The sequence below is a fragment of the Dipteris shenzhenensis genome, chromosome 1 (genome assembly GCF_047967505.1).
Source record: "Dipteris shenzhenensis isolate YYH24624 ecotype China chromosome 1, Dip_SZ_1.0, whole genome shotgun sequence".
NCBI classification, from domain to species: domain Eukaryota; kingdom Viridiplantae; phylum Streptophyta; class Polypodiopsida; order Gleicheniales; family Dipteridaceae; genus Dipteris; species Dipteris shenzhenensis.
Window position 1 is genome coordinate 21,189,673 of NC_141596.1, and position 24,825 is coordinate 21,214,497.

A 24,825-nucleotide genomic window follows, 5' to 3' on the forward strand; every position below is an offset into this window, starting at 1 on the left:
GAACTTTGCGAGCCACTTCCACTTGGTGCAAACAAACCTCAACCTTTAACCCGCAGGCCCACCCAAGGAATCACATGAAGAGCAAGTTTGCCCCCCTCCACCCTTTCTACATAACCAATTATGACTTCATAAACAACCATAGTTATAAAATGTGACTAAGAATGTGCCTCAGCACAACAAAATCACACATCCGACTTACAACCTTCCCTCTCGAACTGGCTAAGACACCAACGTAAATGTGGAGAAAGTCATTAACTGATGTAATAAACACTCCGAATGATCCGAAGTAACCTCACAGTATGAAGTTGCTGAAAGCATCCTTGGTAACCAGATCATTGTAAAGTCCCTGGTCATCCCCAACTTGAAAATCCATGACATGCTCCCCCTCGGGAACCTTAGGATCAATCGCATCTGCCATGAGGGTTTTGTGGCAGAGAAAAGAAGGGGCTGAAGCTGAATTTGAAATGGAAAATCAGCCTAGGGAAGAGAAGACAGCAGCGGGGATTGCGTTGGTAACCAAGCAGCAAACTAGGGGCTGCCACAAATAAGAGGAAAGAGGCAAATCAGCAAGGCTGATAAAGAGGGACAGGGGCAAAATAACTTGGCTATGGAGCTGGCAAAAATTTGGCCTGGCTGATGGAAATCGTTGAAAGAGAGGCTGATCACAAGATCCTGACACAGCAATACTAGATAAAATTGTGAATCGAGGGTGTATTGAATGTATTGGAATGTCCAATAGTACGAAACATAACTTTTTGAAAAAGCCACAATCAAAAATCCATATATTTTCCATTCATACACATGGAAGCCAAAGTTCCTCAAACTCAAGAAATACACGAGGCAGCTCAAGGGAAGAAGGACATGGTCATGAAATGTTTCAACATTTTGGAGTTGTAAATTGTCCACAGGGGTTCCGAAACATGTTTCCAGCCTCGGAACAGCTATATTATCACCCCTTATAGAGACACTCTATGAGCCTTTGCTACCAAGGGGTGGCTTTGAGAAGCTTTATATTTACGGCCAAAAAAGCAAGTATTGAGTAGCTCTAGATCATTTGCCCAATTTTGCTGGTCCATTCTTGTCTTTGGGTAGATGTAAAAGTAACAACTAGAGGACACAGACAGACAGACAGACACACACACACACACACACACACACACATGAATACGATAAAAAATGAAGAACCAGAGAGAACCGGAGCAGGAGGGCCAAAGAGAACACCATTCAGCAAATTATCCATCTGATATACAGAAGCTGAAAACTAAACAAAATGGTTTTACCTGTGTTTAGAGCACAACTGAATCACAAGACGCTCCTCTTCGATGTCATTTACTTCGTCGGAGCTGCTTGACAGCATTCCTGTCAGATCTTGCCAGAGAGGCAGCACTTTTGCTGGACCCAGCATACGAGTGATCCAATGATCTAGACTTCTGAGAATCTTGCCACGTTTCCTTGGTGCCGTCTGCAGACTTTAAGCTATCCCCAGATGAATCAACTGGCTGTCCACCCACTCTGTCACAGCCAGATTTAGTATTGCCCAAGGCCTGCCGAATCTCAGTTGCTGCTGAATATTTGGCTTCAGTTTCCCCATCCTGAGGTCCACTTTTAATTAAACCAGACGACCTTGGAGCCCTCAATAATCCAGAACCTCTACTTGAAGGAGGTGCAAAGGTAGTTCGAGATGAAGCAAGAAGACTTTTCACATTTGAGGTACTCATGCTTACAAAACAGCCTCGGTCTTTCGCATCAGCAATGAGAGCAGCCCAATCCTCTGACTGAACTAGTGCAGCCGCATTACCAACCACCTGTAAGAGCAATGATAGTTACGGAATAAATCAGTTGTTACAGAAGGCAATCATCCAAGGCCCAAATCAGGCAAAAACACCAAATAAAAGCAATCCAAAACACTGATGGACATTTCTAGTACCCCATAGGCAAAAGAGTCACAAGGAATGATTATAGCAAGGTATTATAACAAACCAAGTCAAGTGCTTGATGATTAACTGGAATCAGAGGGAAAGGAATTGTAGCACAAACAAAGCAACTAATTCAGTGCACCTAAACCAAGGGCTTGGTGGAATACAAAAATACAAACTTGCTAGCATTTTTATGGTGATACTTTCACAAATAGAGTGACCTTTGTAGCTGAATTTAAGATTACGCTGTTAGGTTCACAGAATTCCTCCTTGCTTTTCGCCTGTAAACACATTTGGAAATGTTTTGAAAAGCACATTTGTTTCAATTTTAGTCTCACCCAATATTTTCTGTCATGAGGGCTGATAGACATACACAGCACTAAGAAGCTCAAAAATTATCACCAAATCTGTTGACTGCAACCAGGACAAATACTTCAGAGAGCAGAAACATGAATGAAAAAGTGTCAAGACCATGCCCAGAGTCCACGAGGTAAAGCATACTCTTCTGATAGTTGACCACAAGATTTACCAATGAAGGCCTCATGAATTCTCAAGTTTAAGAATCTGTTTCTTAAAATCAGAAACAGTACTAATGCAGAAGTGTGTACACCCGAGTACGCACACTGTCAAGACATCTATTCAACACCCCAGGAGAAAAAGGGAGACTCAGCCATAATGGTAGTGAGCACTGACTGCAAACCAAGAAATCAATTATGCAGTGCACAGGCTAGCTCCTATGGCATGCCCAAAAAGTTCACCAGCACTCGGCAGTAGGAGAGAAGCAATGTAAAATAATATTCTCACACAAGCACAAATTAATTTTTTTATGAGCAAGCAATCAAAAACCGGGCTAATCAAAAACATTTACTCCTCCTTAACCGAGCTACTACTGCTTATGACAACAAGAACAAGCACAGGTACGCCCGTCTACCCGACACAAGCATACTATTATATACAGCCTAGGGTTCCAAATAGAAGTGTGGGAGGGGAGAGCACGAAGGCAAGCACCTTAAAGGTGAATTTTAAATAATTAATTTTGCCAATCGGTCCCAGGCACCATGTTATGGCAGTAGCAGATTTTACAGGACATTGATCTAGCTTTGCCTAGCAGGCCTCTCTAGATAAAAAGAGGAATAATACCAATAAAGACCAGTTCCTCCAATATGAATTGCATGCAAAAATCAAAGGAAAATATGAAAAGCCAACAAATTCACACCATTCTCAAACCAATTCGGGGCCCCAGATATAATTCACATCCTAACAAGAAATAGGCAGTAGCCTGATTTTATACAAGACCTCAAATCAACAAGAGATTGTTTAGACAAAGCCTACCCAAAGAGATCGGCGAGCACGTGTTAATGCAACATTCATTCTGCGAATGTCAGCAACAAAGCCAACTCCATGACTTGAGGCTCGTACACATGACATGATGATAATATCACGCTCCTGTCCCTGGAAAGCATCCACTGTATTGATGTACACTGCTTTGCTTTCAGCATCAGAACCCAGAACAGACCCAAATTCCTGCTGCAGACACTTTAACTGCAATTTGTAAGGTGTAATAACTCCAACTGAGACTTTGCTTGTTCCTTCTGTTTTTATGAAATTTTGAAGGTACTCATACAACTGTGCTGCAAACTGGGCTTCTGTTACATTCTGAAAAGAAACAGAACTTCCTTTATGAGACTCCCTGCCATGACTAACATCGTAAAATATATAGGGCCTCAGCATAGGGTCCCTGTGATAGGCTTCGTCCGGCAATGACGACACACTATCACTGTCTACAAGGCGACCTTGGTAAAAATATCGAGAAGGGAAATCCCTAATTTGAGGGTGCATTCGATACTGTACAGACAACAACATTGTAGGACAACCTGCCTGCTGAAACCGCTCAAACAGGCTTCGGCTATACTGTAGAGTATGTGCGGCACGGCTGATGACAGTGGCTGGCAATTGCTGAGGATCACCAACTAGAACACAGCGTGCAGCACCCAAACTAAGTGGTGGTAGTACTGCAACTTCACTAGCTTGAGCAGCCTCATCAATAACTACCATGTCAAAACCGTGAGTGAGATGGTTGAAGAGGCGCCTTCCACTACTTGAAACCGTTGTAAAGACAATCTCTGCTTCATTTGCAAAGCTCGCCTCCAATTTAGCCCTTGCATCTTCTGGTGAATAGCCAACTCCACCACGAAAGCGACCTTCTATTATAAACAGGCGTGACATTTCAACTAACACCTTATCCCTTTCCTCTACAACAGCAGCCAGTTGCTGCAGCTTTGAATCCCTTGTCTGATCCCGTGCAGCAAGAACATCTGGATCTACACCCACAGAACCCTGTGACCGGGCAGCAGCTGCAGTGGCACTTAGCTCCTTTTGCAAGGAGGCCATTTGTTGAGCCAGATAGGTTTCTCTAGCACGGAGTTGTTGTAACCAACCCAAAACATCATCCCGACTCATTCCCAGTAGGTGATCTGACCTTCGCTCCACAGAAACAGCTTGGGAAGCCCTTGACTGAGTATCAACGCCAACCCGGGCCACATCAGGTCGATACACCTTCATCTCCCCATCGATGAAGCCCCGCTCTAAGACTCTTGTTAGCAACTCATCGGTTGCAGCATTTGATGGGGCACAAACCAGCATTCGAGGCTTTGGGCAAAGCTTGGGAAGAATTCGTGCCAAGCTTTGATCCATCTTTTGAAGAACATCGTCAATTGAACCAGAACCTTCACCCTGACCCGAACCATTGTCATTGACAGTTTCTTCTGTCTTCAGGCTATCTGGAGCTAGTTTCTTCAGTAATGCAGCATAGTACCTCTGATACTGTACAAGATGTATCACATTCAACATACCCCACACAGTGTGGGTTTTACCAGTGCCAGGGGGACCTTGTACAAGAGTAAATGGCCACAGATCCTGGCGTTTCCCAGCTCCATTAGAACTGGCCGTGCCTGCTGCAGTGTGCATAGCTGCCCACTTGATTGCAGCCAATTGTGGGTCATTGAAAGTTTTATGGAGGTGCTGCACAAAAGATTGTGTAAAGCAATCAAGCATTGCCGGAGGATCCTCATCATACCGAGGAAAAAGATCTGGTTTAGGGTGAAGGATAGCTTTGATCATCTGCAATAGGTGAACAGGAAAAGAAGCAACCATTAATGTTTGGATCAATCAGTGAACAGGAAGATTTCATAATCAGTAAGAGCATAAATCTTACCTGCGAATGAAGATGCTGGAAGGCATGTAGAGCCACATACTCTCGCTGGGTTGTTGCAAGTGATCCAAGCACAGTTAAGTACCACATGGCCCCATTAGACTGGTATTTTTTCTTGATAGCCTCTTCACTAGCCAATCCTGCACTGCTATCACAAGATCACAACGATGAACTTAGCATTTTTTGAAACCATTGAAAATGTAAGGGATGCCAACTGCTGTCTAGCACCCAAAAACACTCTGCCAACAGCAATGTTTACACTTTCTGGCAGCAGACGAAACATGTACTAGGCTGAACGAGCTAAACTGAACAAATCTTTTAAAGATGGTGTAAATCTGGTTTCAGATAGAAAAGCAACGACTTAATTCTAGTGCAAAAGAATGTTAAACATAGTTTGAAGCTCATACCTTTCACCAACATAAAAATGGAGGATAGCCCCATGAGGATCACGAGTGTCAACAGGTACAAAGCGCCGAACAATGCCAGCCAATCGACTCGAGAACTCAGCATCTGATGATTCACTAATGCCAGAACCATTGCTTCGTCTCATCTTCCCAGCTGTCAATAGGAAAAATAGTCAAATAAGCATCACAAAATCATGACATATCCCACAACTGTATCACAAACAAAATAAATCAACCTCCTTGCTAGGTGAACAAACCAAATCATTGAAGGACACAGACAAAACAAAAAAAATGAATAAACCTCAAACTTTCAATACTTTTAAAGCTTACCATGGCAGCGAGTTGCACAACCAGACAGAGTTTCCTGACAAGTGTTTGTTCACATTCATAAAGAGGATGTCCATAACAAGTTTATATTAAGAATATACCTGATCCAGGCTTTGGAGTGGATATGACAGCAACATCACCCTCCTTAAATCCTAGCCTAGCTTGAGGTTCGATAGGAAGAAGCACTAGATCAAACCAACCTGACAACAAATAGTTCCTTAGCATCAAAGCAGCATAGAAGGCTACTCAAAACAACACATCAATCAACCTACAAACAATTAAAATGAAGAATTCCCCCGCACATGTTGAGGAAATCCCAATTTGTCCGTCAAGTGACACATACAATAAGCCATACACCAATGGCTACTTGCAGTACTGCATTTCAAACATAGCATATACCTCATGATAGATTCTATTTGAAGAGTTTGATTCTATGTCTGTAAATCAAAGTCACTAGACCAATTCTGCTTGAAAACATATTTGTAATACCAAACATGTCATGCAGGAAATACCCCGTTGAAATTTCCACATAATTCCTCACTGATTAATTAGAACTTGCTCTTGCTCATATAGAAGAAGATTACAAGGTGGAAGGACATTCCCAAAAACTTTGAAATGACAATGTACACCTTTACAGAACTACTAATTAAAAAGGAAGAGGAAAGCAAAACACAGTCAGCTTAAGTAAGTATCTAGCAACGCTCCAAAGCAACACAGGGATGGCTAATACCCATAAGTATAGATTACCCTGCAGGAAGTCAGTGGTCAATATCATTTGGAAAAAAAGATGACTGCTGAAGGAGCAATCCAAAACAGTAAACAAAACAAAGTACTGCCCTCACTATGTAGTAAAGAGGTTGTGCGGTTCAAGATCAAGGATCGCCCTATATCAGCGCTATTGCTTGTCCCTCGTGAGTCACGTCTAGGATCTGAAGGGCATCCATAAGTTTCTCCTTCTCGTTTGGCAATTCCACGCTTGGCTGTTCTAGTGTTTCTCACCTTTTCCCCCTCTCTCTACCATGGCCCTTAAAATACCTCTTGATCATCGATTTTTTTTAAACGCAACATTACACTTGGTCTTGATACAACTTTTCTTTTTGTCAAGCTATTCATGCAATTTATTCTTCTTCTAACCTCCAATGCCTCCCAATCATAGTTAGGTCCGTACGTGTACATACGTTTTTTTTTATAATCCATCCGTACGTCATTCCATACGGCCTTCCGTACAATTTTTATTTTTTTTTGTTTCCGTTTTTGTGGGGGGGGGGGGAGGGGATCGATTTTGTGCCTGGCCAAAACCTTCGAAAACACATTTTTTAGAACTATTCTAATCCGTATGCTGCTAATCTGTACTCCATACACTGTTGGCGACTTTGGCTGTGGTTGGCCTCAAGGATGGTCTCAAGGAGGATGAGGAGGATGACAGAGGATGAGGAGGATGGCACTAATGCAAATAATGATGAGGATGAGGATGAGGATGCAGCTTGAGGCTTGAGCCTTCATCGGTTGTGAATTGTGATGCATTTCAATTTTCGGCTTATTTCCGGGTTGTGGCAGCCTTTTCTTATACGATGTTTTGCCTTTGTAGTAACTACTTCCAAGTTCCAAGTTTCTACTACCTACTACCTTTGATCATGATGTTTGGTGAAGTATTGATCTATCATTGACACTATATATTAGAATCCAGATTCCAAATGACTCTTGTCTCTAGAGGCTGGACTCTTTGAACTTTCATGAATCATGATTCATGACTTTAATATTAATACAAGTTTGAAGTTTAAAGTTGAAAGTTGAAAGTTTTGTAGCTCTATTTGGGTAAAATTAGGGTCACGTATGTTTCAGCCCTAGGGGCTGAACCATACTACTTCCATACTTGTCTAACGTATGCATATGGTAACGTATGGAAAAAACTATGATCCCAATGTGTGTTGCTCGAACTTGCTTATGTTTTCTTACATAGTTCTGCTCAAAAATCTCGACAAGTGTTATAGCTATCATGACAATGACATTATTACAAAGGGACGGCACAATCCTTTAGTGGACCTTAAATACATATTACATAAAGAGAGAGTCTCCAAAGTTGGTGTAGGGAACAAGACTAGGGACCATGAGACTCTTAAATTGAGCCCACGTGACAACATTGTTCAATGAATTTTTAACGAGTATCAATATAACATACTAGTGACTATGATCTTATTCTCGTCATCCTTAGGATAAAAGTAGGAATAAGCTTTGGATTCGTGATCCACTCCTCAAGCTAAGTAGGGGTCCAAGTGTCCCCTTTATGTATTGAAGCCTGTCCTTGGAATTTTTTTATGGCATAGTTATTAGGCCAACTTTCTCTAAAGTCACGTGCATCATCCTTCATAAATCTCATTACTCAACTACTGAATTTACTACTCTTTCAAAAGGGGCATGATTTTTTACCTCTCTTCAACTAATTCACTTCCACAACCAAATCTCATTGGTCTCTATCTGATGGAGACAATGCCGTGGGAGACAGAGATGGATCGAGCTCAGGGACGTGTAATAGATTTCTACACATTCAAATCAACCCCTAGACATAGCGAAGTAGAGGAGGAGGAGATAGACGATGAGGGCAGCATGGGTCAGTGGGAGGAGAGATGCAAGGACCAGACACAATGTAGAGATGAACAAGAGGGGCTCGCTCACCCTCCCGCTCTCCCGTCCCTCCCTCCCTCCCTCTCTGGCTCACTCGTCCTCCAGCCCTCCCCCCCCTTCTCCCTCCCTCCCCAAAGGAGAGGGGCAGGTGGGCAACAAACAAGATCCCCAAGGGAGAAGGACGCAACATCTGAGTAGCATGTACTCCTAAAATGTAGAGCGGAAAATTGAATACATCTTGAAAAATCTATTGGAAGAGCCAACCAAAAAGAAAAGCTAGGAGGCTACTTAAAAGATGTTTTGCTACGAGTACAAGGACTCGCACACAAGCTAGCCCAACAAGTACTCACTACATAGCAAGTTAGCAAGTTTGTAATATTTTGTTACACTAGATGTAAGGGATTGCTATTAGTTTATAATGATCACCGGTCCCATAGATCCAAAAGGGTCTCACACAGCAGACTTTAGTCATATCATATCATACCATCTCTCGTACACAAAACCTGAAATGCATGCGTGGAAAGCATCATACTAAGAGAGCTGTATACAGCTCCAAAAATATGTGCAAGAAGCATACCTGCAGGAATGTATCATTGGTAGGAATGTCTAATTCAAAGTACCATGAATAGGCTTCACAGTAGGCGCCAACACATCCTTAGAGCCCGTTTCCGCCTAGTTAAGTGGTGTTCCACCCTAGGGTTTGTTTATGATTAGCTTTCTTTGTAGAGGATATATTCCTCATTTTGGTCATTCTTACATCTCCATATTTTGGTATTCTCCCTCACCCAAACAAGATCGATGATGTGGCAAGTCGGCCGGCAGAAGACCCAGTCAGGCCAATCTGCATGGCACAGACGTAGTCCACTTAAATCTGCCCTGCAGGCCTATAAAAGGGGTCATCCCCCTCATTCTTGATCAGCTTCTGCAGCCAACAGCTCACCCCAAGCAACTGCAGCCTCAGGCTCAACCTCCTACACAACAGAATCAGAGCCCCCTTGGGCAATAGATAGGGACAGGGAGAAGAGGAGCAGTCTGCCTCTCTCCATCTCCATCTACAGGAAAGAACCACCTACAGGAGGCCAAAGAGGACCAACAAAGCAAGGCTCGAGGTGCAAAGAAAGAATAGATCACATACGCCACTCCTGCCTAGTATCAAACCACAAGCATCAGAGAATCTAGAAAGAAGCAAAAGCCAGTGAAGTCATCATTCCTAAGGTACAACGGCAAGACAAGCCTCTTAACATGGATATTGACGCTTGTGTATTGCCGCTGAATCAATACACAAGCGTCGAGAAATGCATTTTGTCGTCCATGCAGCATCTTTCAAGTGCAGCCATCACATGGTGACAAGTGGCAAGTCAAATCACTTCCGAGCTTGCCATGAATGTCGAGCTCATGAGTCTCTGAGGGTCAAGGACCCATGTCGACCTCGACAAGACGTACCAAGAACAACAAATACGAAGGTTTCCTAGACAGCAAGACATGTGCCAAGTAGACGAAGAGAACTGTTGCTATTACTATCATGTGCAACGCCACAAGAGGTAAGATTTTCCACACTACAAGAAACTTCACCAAGAGATAGCCACATCAATTATCCATGTGACCTATTCCAACATTAAAGTCCAAAACTCCATGATAGATCAATCATCATAGGCATCATGACTGGAGTTTTGAAACATCAACAAACAAACATAGAGATGATAACTGAAATGAAAGTCTCAAGTCACATATCAAGAGTGAGCCATCACAAGCAACAATGGACAAACAAAGAATTCAAAAAGAACCTTGTGACACATGTAATTAATACATGAGTCGCTCCTAGCATGCCTTGAGCACACATTTCAAGTCGACCATGGTACTCTTTACAAAAGAAGGGGCAGTTGCAACCCTACCCTGCATTCATCCTCACACACTCAAGTTCATACGCGCTTCTGCAATTGCAATTGGATAGCAAGTGTGTGTGGGGAAGAAAAGGTGATGACTGCAATTGGGGAAAGTTGGCGATGGGTGCTACTCAAAATCCTGCTAGAACAAGCTTCACTATACTCTTCACTGAGCCCACCTAGAAAGGAGTCATTTTGGTGGATCTCGCTTTGTGTTCACCTTTGTGTTATTGTTGCAAGGAAGTCGACATCACTACTTGCAGGAATCACTAATAAATAAGCCTCTACATTAACCTAAAGGCGTACCAACGTAGTCATTATCATTGATCACGAGTCGGCCTTTTGCTAAATGTATCAATCCTCTTTGAAGATAAGGCCTAGAGAGAAAAGCATAAGCATCCAAAAAATTATGATGGAAATGGGATGAGGGAGGAGAGAAAGACAATTGCATAGGCTCTAATACCCATGTAAGAAAGTTGAAACCAAACAAAGGTAGAAAAGGCAAACAAGCGAGTACAAGTACTCGTGAGCACTACCCTTAGAGGGACGAGTTGATTTGGGAAGAGAGGGTGTGTGTGTGTGTGAAAGAGAGAGAGAGAGAGAGAGAGGGGGGAGGGGGGGGGGGGGGGGGCAAGTGGGGGTTGGGAAGGGGGAGGGGGGAGAGAGAGAGAGAGAGAGAGAGAGAGAGAGAGAGGGGGGGGGGGGGGGGGGGGGGGCAAGTGGGGGTTGGGAAGGGGGAGGGGAGAGAGAGAGAGAGAGAGAGAGCGAGAGAGAGAGAGAGAGAGGACTTACAAGAATACAAAGTGGCCAAAAGTGGAGGGACACTTTTTTTTTTTAGTGTCAAGCCTGTAGGACGGTGCTAGAAATAGAAAGAGAGGAAAGAGACAAAAGAGAGGATGCTTTAAAGAGAAGAAAAGAACAAATTATACCTTTATAAGACTAGAATATATCCACTTTCAAGTGGCCTGCCATGAAGGGATTCCCAATAGGAAAGAGGAAAAGAACAAGAAAAAATTGGAACGTCATTAAGTGGCCAAGAAAAAGGAGGACCAAAATAGAAACAAGAGAGAGAGGGCGAAGAAAAAGTGGAGCCTCAACTAATCACAAAAAAGCTAGAAATATTTTAAAAATTAGTAAATTTTAGCTTCGTAAGACCAAAAACGTCAATATAGGCTACCTTACCACAAGCCAAAAATCTACACAAAAAATAAAAGAGAAAATGCAAGAGAAGAAAAAGTAAAAAACACAATTTTTTGAAAAACAAAAGGAAGACATACTTAGCAAGCAAAGCAACACTTCTTTCATCAGCAGTGCCCAAGCATAAGGAGCTATACTGGGTTTCTAAGGAAACACAAGCAAACCAATGCTTACTAAAATACACCAAATAAACAAAAGAGAAAGAAAACAAAAAATAAAGAAGAAAGGAAGAAGGTGACTAAGCAAAAATAAACAAGCAAATCAAACCAAAAAACAAGAATAAAATCTCTCTCTCTCTCTCTCTCTCTCTCTCTCTCACACACACACACAAAAACGTTGAAAAGCACGAAACACTCAAGTACCATGTTTGAAAAAAATGTCCAATTGTTCCTTCAACTAAACAACAAATAACTCTTACTGGAAAAGTCAAATCTCGAAAGACTCTCTGTGGCCCTACACTCTCAGCCCTTGGAGGGCTTCAATGGACTCAAGTCTTGTATGCCCACTCAACTTTACAACTCCTTGAGATAGTCCGGCCCGTATACTAAGCCCATCTTTAGCACCTTGGCTACCGACCTTCACTTGCAACTAAATAATGCCCATCTTGGCTCTAAAACTAGGCTTGCAACATCAACATAGCTAAGCTTTCGTTATTTGCTACACGATGAACTAGTGACTTCTTGCATGCCGATAGGTCACTAGCAAAATAACTGGAGGTAAAGAGAGATGGAGCCTACACAAGCCTACACAAGTTGAGCTAGAAAGCTACGAAGACTAGGAACGCTTAACGTCACATCAAAATTGAGGTATAATGGGTGGGAGGTGGACTTATACACTCATCTCTGATTGGATCTTTTTGTTCAATGTATCAATCCTTCTATAGGGTTGTGGGATGAATGTGCAGGCAGCCAGAAGATTAAGAATAGGAGAAACGCATGCACTTTCAGAAGAAGGGGAGAAAGAAAGGGAAGCTGGGGCGAAGAGGGATGGTGCCAAGTCAAGCAAGAAACAGGGAAGGAACTTACTAGCTTGCGAGTGTAAAGTCTACCTCTAGCCAAATTAGACCTCAAGTCACTACTAACATAACCAGTGAGAGAGAGAGGAGCAAGACACAACTGATCGGGGATGTGGTACTAAATAGCGGGCAAAAAGGATGCCTAAACCTCCTCAATATAGATTCTCAATATAGATTGCCCTTGTTTACAGGCATAAAATATTATTCCCATACTGTCTTCAGAAGCCTTGCCTCTAGGCAACAGTGGGTTCCTGCATAAGACTACCAACCTCTCTTCTATCAGCAAGAAAGGGTAGCACATCTTGAATCTTTCATAATGATCTATAGAAAAGGCAAATTTGATGCAAAACACATGTGGAACCTCATACTCATTCAAGGCAAGATGTTAAACACACCTGGAGAACAAACTTTTTTAAGCACATCAAAGAATTACAAATCTCAAGAAGAACAAAGCGGCATATTACCTCTTTCACGCTTATCAACAAGTTTCACAGAGACTTGAATATGCACATCCTTAATGGAGACTCCATCACTTAATTCCTCCCACGTGCTATGCAGCTGTGCTCTGCACTCCTCAAAGAGCAGCGGTTCAAAAACATTTACATACTCCTGGACTGATTCAAAGCTGCCTGGAACACGCTGCAATTCAGCCTCACCTGTAGGCATTTTAGGAAGACCATAAGTCACACAAACTTCTCAAGAGGCATCTTATCAATCTACTAGGGCTCCACAATACAAATCACAGGATGTATGTCAATTCTACCATAATAAGTACTTCCTCAAAAAGAGAGACTGCAACATATGAGTTCAATACTGATAAAACCTAAAATAGCATCTGAGTATATAGAAGGAAGGGGTAGGCACAGAAACTAGCTTTGACATGTGCGTCATTCTTCCCACTAACAATCACAAAGCAGGGCATCCAGCTAGAGCAAGAAAGCAAACATTGATTTCTGGGCAACCTTCAGGTTGTTATGAAGACTACACACTAACAGAGAGTAAAAGTAGTCTACAGACCACCCAAGGATATCTGGAAATAGAAATCCAACTTGACCACAGAAATACCAAACCCTCCTTGCTCATTCCAGATGCTGACATGTCCAAGCATATCTTTGAATGTCAAGCGGTGCCTCTGCTGCATCCATTTATAGCAATGGTGCTTATCATCATTACAAAGGCCAGCTACCGTTCTTCAACAATAATTTCCAAAACAGTTGCAAATCCATTACCCAAGGATGTGTATGCACTGCCCCCGCCAGCTGGTCACAGCATAAGAGTGGCCTGGCTCATTTGCTGTATTCGCATCACCAGCACTGATTATGAGGAGGCATGAGCAAACTCTACCGTGTAGACAAGCACTCACATATATTTATTTAAAAACTTAGGTTACCCCGAACTACCAAAAAGCAAGACAGAAACACCAGATAGCAACAAACAGACTATCTTGAATTACGAACCAGGCGATTTCCATAGCTTATCACAGGTAGCTTCTCGATGCAGACGCTCAATAGATGAATCCTGAGCATGATATGTGTTTCCTGAAGCAGCTTGTTTCCGGAAATTGTTCATGTTTTTCTTGGGAAGAGGCCTCAAAAAATTAGTTGGCTTTTCATCTGCTCCTGCCTTCCCCTGGCCTGCTGACGTTGAATGTTTACCCACAGTTTTCGAGAACAGAGCCTGTTTTGGTGTATCATCACCTTGTCCTTGCTTCCAAGAATTATGCCTAGCTGAAACACTTTCTGCTAGAGTATTTGAAGGAAATGACCCAACTTTCTTGGCTGGCACTTGGGACTGCTTTGGTGCATCAGAAGCGCTCGGCTCTGGACCTTCAGCCACTGCATTATTGCTGTTCCTCGACTCTGATAAGCACGCAGTAGCCCCTGCCTTACCCCCCTCACTGGATGGACTGGAGTTTTTCTGCTCCTTGGGCCTTGTGGCAGAGTCCCAGCTTTTCTCTGCAGCAGGCTGAGCAAGTGGGGTCTTGGGTGCATCTTTGTGGTGTCGAGAAAGAGATGGGGATGACAAATTTCTCTTTGACATGGAAGCTTTTGGAGGAGCTGCTTGCCGGGGCGCCTCCCTAACGTCCAAGAACATGGTTTGCCTGTTACGCTTCTTACCCAGCATGGCATCCTTGTGATCTGATCTTCCCCTCTTTCCAAAGCTCGAAGAAAACTTACCTTCCACGAATGACTGGTGTCCCCTCAACGCATCTGCTTTAACAGTGGCATCAATTGGTGCAGATCGGAGCGAGGCATTCTCCTCAGTTTCAGATGCAACTCGGCAGCTAGACTTGGCTAGCACGGTTTCCTGGGACTCCATTGCGTCTCCCACAGAAGCTTCGCAAAGATGTGTAGCGCCTGCAGCATCATTGGTACTGTCATCGACAGCCATGCCTTTCACCTCTGAAGGACTCCCCTCCGTCTCAGAGGCTTTTCGGGGTCTACCATCTGCCAGAGTTAAGACGGCCTTTAATAATTTTGTAGGCAAGCCATCCACATATCAAAAACCAAAAGATTTCAGACTTATGAAGCTAAAAATTGAGCTCACCGCTTTCAGATTCCACATTATGTTGATCACTATCCAAAGTTTCGGAAACTCCAAGTTCTCCATCCTCCATTTCAAGGTCCTTCATGCTTTCCGTTTTAGCATCGTCATCTTCCGAGTCCTTTACATCACAGCTTTTAACACTTGAACTCCTGGGTGAAGCACAGCACCTTGACGAAGGCATAGTAACAACGGGGCCAGCATCTTGGAGAGTAAGGGACGCTCCCTTTACATCAGATTCAACCTTAACGTCACGCACAGGCTCTTCAGGAGCAACGTTCCTGCGAATAGACCTCACAAAAGGACGAAAACATGAAAGAGGATGCTGCCCAGGTGGAAGGGGGGCTACATCCAACGACTGTGGAACGACAGGAGGCAGGTGTGGGAAAATCCAAGCAACTTGTTCATTTCCTGTCGCAGAAGGAGGCTGAAAATTTTGTGGCTTCGTTTCACCGGCTGGAGACAAATCACAATCATCTTGTGCGGGAGGAAGTTCGTTTAGGTCAAACATCGGCCTTCCCTTGGACCCCATCCCAGAATTTAAAAAAGGACCTATGGTGTTGTCCTAAAAAAGCCAGCTCAATGGCTCAGAGCAAGAGTTCCCGAAAGTATGGATCGCATAGACGGAAGACGTAGCATCCATGCTCCTTTCTTCGCTGTGCCGCTTGCCAAGGAAGGCCTTCTATCTCCCCACGTTACCAGTGGCAAGACGAATAAGACTAGCAATGCCAAATGTAAGATATCCACCCTGATATTGCGCTCGTTCGCATATCCAGCATCGGTGTCCACGATGACTAAGGGATCTGTCTGTTTACGTGTAAAGGCGGACAAAATAAATGTGAGAATGCATTTTAAGAATCCCTGAATCCACGGGGGATTCATATATTAGGTAGGACTCTTCCTCAAGGTGAAAGATTAGGGGGGGGAGGAATCCTGGATGCTGTCCTCCCTTGCAATCGACAGAAGGAAAAACTCCAGATTGTAGATGAGATCAAATCTTGGATACTTGTAACACACGACCCAAGCCAGGTTGTGGAGGCAATGGTTCCCCCCGAGGAAAATATAGGGTCAAGGTATGCAGAATGCAGCAGAGAAAGCGTCCTGCAATCAATAATTTGACAACTGCAATCTGCAAGGGTGGGAGAAGGGAGAAGAAACGCAGAAGCGAAATCAGAGGCAAAGAGGGGGTGGGGATGATCACGGAAGCAAAAGGATGAAGTCTAGAGGGGGGAGGAGTGAGGATAGAAAAGCAGGGGAGGGACAAAAGACTGTGCGGGATGAAGGTGGAAGAGTTCTGGAGGAGGAGGAGGGGAGAAGAAGAGATGCGAGGGATGAGGAAGAGGGAGGGAGGGGAGGAACCCTAAAGGGAGGAGGAGGAGGAGGAGGAGGAGGAGGAGAAGGGGAGGGACTGCAAATTTTGAAGAGGATGAAGATAATGAAGAAGAAGAAGAAAAAGAAGAAGACAAAGGAACAACAACAACAAGGACTTCACACAAAGAAGTGTGGTTTATGAGATGAAGGCCTTGTCCCTTTTTATAGCCCCCCCCCCCCCCCCCGCCCTTCCTTGCGGTTCCTGGTGGGTTCATTTACACCCTCCCCACCTCCCCCCCGCCCTCCCTTCCTTGCCTTCCCTTCTCCCCTATGCAAGTCGTTCCCGCTTTCTTTCCCTGGGAAAACAAAAAAAAAAAAGCAACAAATCCTGAATTTCTGCTTCACAGAATTAGAACTATTCAGCACGGTACCCACGGGCGGACATTCGGAATTTTTAAGGATTCATTTGCTGTCGCTTTGATTGATTGACCGCCGTCGACGTGCATTGGTGGCTCTGAGACAAAGTTTGGCAATGAGCATTCACGACTTAGGGCCCCTCGTTTTGCCACACCAGTCCACATTGACAACACCACCTCGCATCTCTCCCCGCCTTTTCCACACCAATTGTTGCCGGTTCTCCATTAATTCATCCCCAATCGCAACACCCTGTTTCGAGATGGGAAAACCAGCTTGGATTTCTCCCCATCTCTTCGAAATACCAATTACAGTTCCACATCAGATGATGCAACACCTCACAAATGTGTGTGTGGTTCTCAGCAATCCGGTGCAACCCCTCACAAACGTGTGTGTTTCAAGATGCGGCAAACCAGATGACTTGGCCAATGCCTTTCTTTTAACTGGTCTGGAGAAAAGTTTTCTGCTAGCGCTGGTAATACTACTATTACCTAGTACTACCCCCACTACCTCACCACCCATGCTTTCTTTCCCATTCCCCCATCACCCACTACCATGCCTATCCATGCTCCCTCTCCTACTTCTGAATGATGGGAGTGTTGAAGGCAAAACAAGTAAAGCTTTGCCATTATTGACTAGAGCACATATGCAAGCTCTCAAGCATCTGTATGCCCGGGCAACATGCCCTTTTTAATTGTCTTTGAAGGAGCAAGATTGTGCTAGCAAATTTATGAGCAGAGAGTGCAATAAAAACTCATCCAATAGATTTTGGCATTTCAAATGTACAATGTTGTCATGCTTATATACTCCTTATGTACTCCTCTTCTCCTCCTCGTCTCATTGTGCTAATCTCTAGATCCTCCTGCCACTCCTCCCATCTCAACATCATCCTCAATGCAAATGGTTGCAATATCTCTATTGAGATATTGAGATCTCGTATAGGGGGTGCAAGCAGCACGCGGCAAGTCATTGGAGGGGGGTACTCATGTTCTCACATGTGCCTCCCTTGGTAAGCCAACACTCGCAGAGGTGTGGGTGATACAAGCAAGCCACATGGGCGAGTTATTGTCTTGTAGCATATATGCATCCGTGTTGAACAAATGTACATTCGTGCTCGCAATTTTTCCCTCGGATGGACCCAGCAAACAAGCTCAACACTAATTTTCCTTGAACATACCACTTTGTTAGGAGTCTTAACTTATAGTAGCGTCCCATTTGCCCTCCACTTCTATAATATGCTGACAAGGCTACTCAAAGCCTAATCAAATGCCTTGAGAAGGGCACCCATCTTCATAGAGAGGGGCCCCCACATGCCTCATCATATTGTCATCCCCCACCCAATCACATCCTTCGCATCCACTTGGTTCAACCCAACCACCCCACCCCTTTACATTCTGCCTACAATTGAAGTAAATGCATGCAAAGGCAGAGCTCTTGTGAAGTGCTCACCTTTGCTTAGACCTCTGCCGTTTGAGAATGCCTCTAGGTGCATGTAGGGACTCTCACCTTGATGTGGACATGACTTAACCTCAAGAAAGTTTGGACTTCAAGAAGCATAAAGTTGCACCATCACACACATAACACATCAACACAAGAAGAGGGCAAGTAAGAACCAAGGGTCGTCATTGTCTACGTTAGCTCAAGCGAACACAACATGCCTTCCAAAGGTCACTGATGATAAGCTTCATGGGATCACCATGTCTCAATACAAATTTATCCATGAGGCAAGGATGATAATGCCGCTCCACCATGATTGACGGTTTGTGTAAGATTGGTTTACACATTTAAATGGGCTGATGTCTATGGGGACTCCCTCCCTCAAATATATATATTTATATTTAAAAAATGTATTCAATAAGTTCATATTTGTATTTACATATTGTGGAAAAGTAGTAATGATTTTTCACGATTTAGATAGGCAAAAGCCTCTATAGTTTTTATGATTTCAAGTCATGCTCCACATTCAATTTAAAAATCATTGCTCTTCATCTACCCATATTTTGTCAAGAGAGAGCATGAATTTATGCTCACTAACTTTTGCATTACTAACAATAGGAGGTATAGTTCAAGGCAAGGATGACATAAGGCTACAAACTTGGGAGGTCAACATACAAGGGAACCAAAAAAATAATGGCCTCTTGGAACATAACAACAAGGTGAATGATATTTAATAATTCATAAGGCCTGGCCAAGATCAAAACAGCAAACAAAAAGGAAATGGTGTGGAGGAAGACTTGAGGAGATAAAGGGGAGAGAGCGAGAGGGGGGGGTGGGAGCGGGGAGTAAGAAAACTAGAGGATATAAAGAAGGAGAGAGAGAGAGAGAGAGAGAGAGAGTCAACCACTTTAAAGTCTCCATTCAAGTCCAATGAAGAAGAGTCAACATATTGTCCAATAAGAAAAATGCACTTCCAAAATTTCTAAAAATGCCTAATTTCTGCTTTGCCAAATTTGAAGCATTGTTAGGGCAGGCCAAAAACCTTTAAAGGGCCTAGCTAAAGCTTCAAACTCAACTTTAGAGCCTTGTCATTCTTATAGAAAGGCATGTTTCCAACTTGTGGCAATGGTGCACCTCTACATATTAGAGTGGATGATGTATGCATGCATAGAAAACTCAATTCTATGCGTGGAAGCTATCACATTGAGTTATTGTTTGGGTGATTGTAGTATCCCTCTTCTTTTCTTTTCTATTAAAATGAAAAATTATGTCTTTCCTCTATTCCAAGAAATGCCTTGAGAGGTAAAAACAAGGTCCTTACTTCACCTACTTCTCTCAGTGCTTTTGCCTAGCACACATCTAGCATCCATGTACTTGTCTACCTCCTTTTGCCTCACCCGAGTACACATGTAGCATCCTTGTCACAAGGGAAATCCATTCACATATTGCCTTCAAGCTAAGCTAAGAGGAGGTAAACCATGTGCCTTTCCCTCCATTCGTTACAAGTACATGTAGCATCCATGTATGCATCACAAAGAAAACCCATTCACACACCACCTTCAAGCTAAGCTAAAAAAGATGTGACCCAGGCTTGCCTTTCTCTCCTTCATTTGTCTACACCATCTAATTGTAATCTATACATTACAAATTACAAAAAAAGTATTGTTAACATGGACCATGAAATAGCAATTGAGGGCAAGGTGCACAAACACACCTCCTACATGACTCAATCAAGTTTTCGTATTAGCAATATCCATGCTTTCTTAAGTTGCATGACTATAACATGGAGAGTGTCACTCGTTTCTTGTTTGTGCAAATTGTTGATGTCATACTATGGTTCACATTGAAAATAATGCATAAATCAAGTAAGTAGAAAATTATAGCTTTATTTTTACACAAGGGAATTAGATGCATTTCCGATTAAAAATTTGATCACATTCTTTATCCTTCATCTTGGTTCAAGTTTCAAAAGGAAAATAGAAATGTCATAGATTTCCTATCACATGAGCAAGGACATTCAATTCTATCTCAACATTGTACAAAATTACTATTATTTCTAATTGTTCATACGTTGTGTGATTCCTTGTTATTAAATTGTTACTAAATAGTTTACAAAAGTCGAAGTTTAACGTATCGATCTTTGCCTTACCTACTTGGATGACCATAGTCAAAGCTTCAACTAGTTTTTAAGGGAATGAAACTCACTTACACTAAGAACAAACAACTTATTTCCATGTACTAATTTCTTATATTAGCTTTGAGGTTTGGTTATGCCCACATACAGATTCACTATTGACCCATCTACCCTTTAATGACTAGCCTATGTTGTAAAAACATGTGTTTTTAATGTTTTTAAAATTGTATATGCCTATATGGTTCTTAAACTTAATTATTAGGTATGTGAGGTCCACTACAAGGCATTGCACTACTATCCACATGGCCAATTACAGCTTGATTTGCAAGGGGCAACCTAGTTGGAATAGACTCAATGTTCCCTTAATCCAATCTAGTGTTGGTCATGTTTTTGTACTTATCAAATCTTTATAATCACTGCCATCTTAATTCTTTCACTAGCCTATGTGTTATAGATCTTTGACCAACCTATTAGTGCATACCATTTTTATAAAAAAGCCCATATTTCCATTTGAGTTCTTTTAAGTTTAAAAATCAAAAGATTGGTCAAAATCTCATCATATTATAATAATAGATGCCCGTGCTACATGTTCGCTAGACCATAAGATGATTTCAAGGGGTGTGTGCGATGTAGTTAGCATCAATGTAACATGCAATAATAGTCACAATGTGGATCTTAAACTAACCACATGGATAGAAGCAAATCAAGAGATCCCAATTGTCTTGTCACCAAGATATACTATTAAACTTGGCGCACATAAAAGTATAACTTACATGTTTTTTGCATCTGCTCTGGAGATACAATCAAAGATTTTATCAAAATTTTAACCATATAGAAACTTGTTTTTAATGAATGCATTACTTTTTAGATTTTCAAGGTGGTCACAACATCAACGTGAATAACTTAAAGGAAGAGTGCATATATATAAAAAATGAAAGTAAGTTTTTGAGATGCTATATAAGCTAATTCCAAAGACTACATGAATAGAAAAATGAAAAGTGGTATTTGATAATATGAATAATATAAACATGAACACAATCATAACATGGAAAGTGATTAAGAACTACATATGTGATATATAAAGACAAAAAAATATTGACAATCAAAATTGTATTTTATATTGCTTAAAACAATGTGCACATTTGGCATATGTGTCGATTGCCAAATATCCAATATTCAAACCACTTGGAGGGAGGTTTTCTAATTTTAACTCAAATGATGTGGTGTTTTTGACTTAATGGATGGGAGCTTAGAGTCATAAACAATTTTGGTGGTGGTATTTTGACACAATTGATTGTCTCCATAATAAAACATGGAGCGAAGAATCTCTCTTAGGAATCCTCAACATGCAAGTTCTACATGCGACTCCTACATGCAATTCCTACATGCAACTCCTACATGCAACATGCGAGTTCTACATGCAACTCCTACATGCAACTTCTATATGCAACTTCTACATGTAGAGAGAGAATGTCTTACAATTCCTACATGCAGAGACAGAAGCTCTCCAACTTGTATAAATACCCCATAATGGAATGAAGCCCACACTCTTGGGGCATTATGTTGAGTTCTACTTTGGTATTCCAAGCAATTGTCTCCAAGTGTCCATGCTTCCTTGCACTCCACGTCCAAAAGCATGTCCTAACCTTGCAACTCCTCCTCCCCTCTCCTTCAACCTCTCTCCTCCTCCCCCCCCTCCTCCTCCTCCTCCCTCCTCCTCCCTTCTCCTCTTTCTCCTTTTCCCCCATGCTCTTACACCTTCTTTCTTTCCCACTCCTATGCTCCCCCTAAACCCTTAGTTCCTCAACTCTTAACCTCCATGATCTATGAGGGAGACGAGTCCTCCACCATTAATCTACCCTAAACCTTGGATCCTCCTTCTACCTCTTATAAACTCTGGAACCTCTATCTGAACCTTGAAACCCCCTTCTAAGCTTTGAACCTCCCTCTAACCCTTAAACTCCACCTAAACCCTTCAACCCCCAATGAAGGTGAAAGCCTTCATTACCCCAGCCGTGATGATACATGTTCCTTTCACACATGCATGCACTATGTTTGCTTACCACACTTAAGCCTACGTCTCTCACCGGAATACGACCTGAGGTCTTAAGCTACACTTATACTACAAACGACCACACCGATATATCTATGGGTAACAAAAAGCCTCAGAACCCTGCATACTGAGCAAACCCTGCTCTTCTTGTGGAAGTCATGGGAAAGAGCCAACATTTGGTGTCGCTGTCGGGGAGACTAGTATCTCAAGTAATCAGTAAACATGCAAGTATGTGTAAAACAAGAACTACTATGAATTTTCACGAACATAACACTCAAGGGCAAGGAGAGTAAAATTTTTTCCCAACTCTAGCCAAATGTATCAATCCCAAGCATAAACCTTGGGTTACTACCTTAAGAAATTTTATTTATTTCTTAAAAATAAGCCACTTGACGAACAAATCAGGCTAGGTAATGGACACAAATGCATAGAGCTTGCAATTCCAAACATTTTACCTTTTTATAGAAGAGCAATCCGAGCTAACCATGAAAAGTTATGGTCCAGGAAGAGTTTAGGGTTTGACCCTAACCCTACCCACTCCACCCCCCATTCTTCTTCTTTCATATCTAGCCTCCATCTACTTCCCCATTCCGAGCCCTATGCAAGACCCTCCTCCCTCTCCATCGACCACCACACTACTCCCATCCTCACATGGTGAGTTATTTTGACCTTTTCTCGTAGCGATAAGCTAGCCATTCATCCACCGTCCATTCGCCCTCAATAATCCTGTTACATTGAGAAAGACTTGGAGAGCATTAAGGTGACCATCTCTTCCTCCCTTTGGATTTCCATCAAAGTTTTCAGTACAGAGGACACCATTTCCCCCTCCCTCCCCTCCACCCCCCCTCCACCCCCCCATCCCCTCCACCCATCCCCTCCCCTCCACACCCCCCGCCCCTCCATCACTCCTCCATCCCCTCCAACATCCCTGCCCCCCCATCCCCCAACCCTCCACCCCCCCCTCCATCCACACCCCCTTCCCCCCCCGGCCGCCCTCCACCCCCACCCCCTCCTACATGCAACTCCTACATGCAACATGCGAGTTCTACATGCAACTTCTATATGCAAGTTCTACATGTAGAGAGAGAATGTCTTACAATTCGTACATGTAGAGAGAGAAGCTCTCTAACCTCCCTCCACCCTCCCTCCTCCACACCACCTCTCCACCTCCTCCACTCCCCTCCTCACCTCCCTCCCCACCCCCTCGACTCCACCCCTCAGAGACCCCCCCTCCCGTCGCCACCGCCCAGTGCCATGCAATGCCCCCCCATTTTTAGCCTGCCACTTGAGTGGTAGCCTTATTGACGGTGGGTGAGCTTGGCAAAGCGAAAATAATTTCTAATCCATTTTTTGTGCCCTTCTCTAATTTCCACGTTCCCTCTTTCTCTCTTTCTATTTCAAGGCAAGGCCCCCTCCCCTCCCCTCTCTCTCTTCTCTCTTCTCCTTGCTGCACATCCAAGTTCTCTCTCTCTCTTCCAAGCTGCGCATATGAGGCAAGCCTTATGAATGCTTAATGAGCATTCATCTTGTTTTCCTTTATTTAAAATTAAAAAAAAACTAACCCACCCTAGAACTAACTAGCCCTAATAGGTTAGAGTAACTGTCCTTGCAATTGGTAGTTCCTCTAACTAACAATTAGAGTAACTAATAGTTAGACAAATTGGTTGGTTCAATTTGAGGAACTAGACTAGGTTAGTTAGTCCACCCCACTTAGAGTTTAAGACCATTCACACCATACTTAAGGCCAAGGACCAACCCCCCCCACAAAAAAAAAAACACATTTTACCCCTACTTCAACACATCATGACTCGCCCATTTGGGACCCAAATTGGACCCCATTTGAACCATGGTTTCACACACAGAAACGCCATGCTACGGGCAATTTTTTAGCCCATTGCACACCATTTTGGAATCCCTAGCACTCATTAATTCATGCCCCCATATGGGCCCCTTTTCGCACTAATTTGCTCATAAAATTCCATCGTGACCTTTGATTGACGATCCGTCTACACCGACACATTTCCCTACACATGTGGGACAATCCTAGGCACATTATTAACATGATGGTCTCTATAACACGAACTCATCTCTAACCCCCCTAACACAAGTATATCAACACCCGCACTTGCGGCAGAGACACCCATTCCACCTCTCGTTAAATCTACATGCAGCTACGCCCTGACCAATGCATCCGACAACTATGCTCGCTAAATTTGCATACAACTCCTTTGCGCCCAATGCCTCTGACAAGCCTCTACCCTAATTCCCCCCCCTTGAAATTCAAGAAATCCCTTTAACTCCTCCACGACACAACATGGCCGAGCACCGCCATCCCGATGATGGGGATCTTGAACTCG

At 43.1% G+C, this 24,825-nt stretch overlaps 1 protein-coding gene across 1 annotated transcript; it reads right to left on the bottom strand.

The window, feature by feature from the left end:
• Window positions 1–1,286: 1,286 nt before the first annotated feature.
• LOC147905530 (uncharacterized) lies at window positions 1,287–16,600 on the bottom strand. The gene is made up of 8 exons (XM_087373172.1): window positions 15,123–16,600; window positions 14,033–15,022; window positions 13,040–13,231; window positions 5,960–6,058; window positions 5,535–5,685; window positions 5,131–5,272; window positions 3,249–5,036; window positions 1,287–1,805 (listed from the first exon to the last, which is right to left on the bottom strand). Exons 1-8 carry the CDS (start codon window positions 15,649–15,651, stop codon window positions 1,326–1,328), a joined length of 4,371 nt encoding a protein of 1,456 aa, XP_087229298.1. The 5' UTR covers window positions 15,652–16,600; the 3' UTR covers window positions 1,287–1,325.
• Window positions 16,601–24,825: the final 8,225 nt, after the last annotated feature.

Coding starts and splice junctions, on each gene's coding strand:
- LOC147905530 (XM_087373172.1), bottom strand. CDS start 15,651: ATGGGGTCCAAGGGAAGGCCGATGTTTGACCTAAACGAACTTCCTCCC. Junction 5,273..5,534: donor CATTTTTATGTTGGTGAAAG/GTATGAGCTTCA, acceptor TTGTGATAGCAG/TGCAGGATTGGCTAGTGAAG. Junction 5,037..5,130: donor TCCAGCATCTTCATTCGCAG/GTAAGATTTATG, acceptor CACCTATTGCAG/ATGATCAAAGCTATCCTTCA.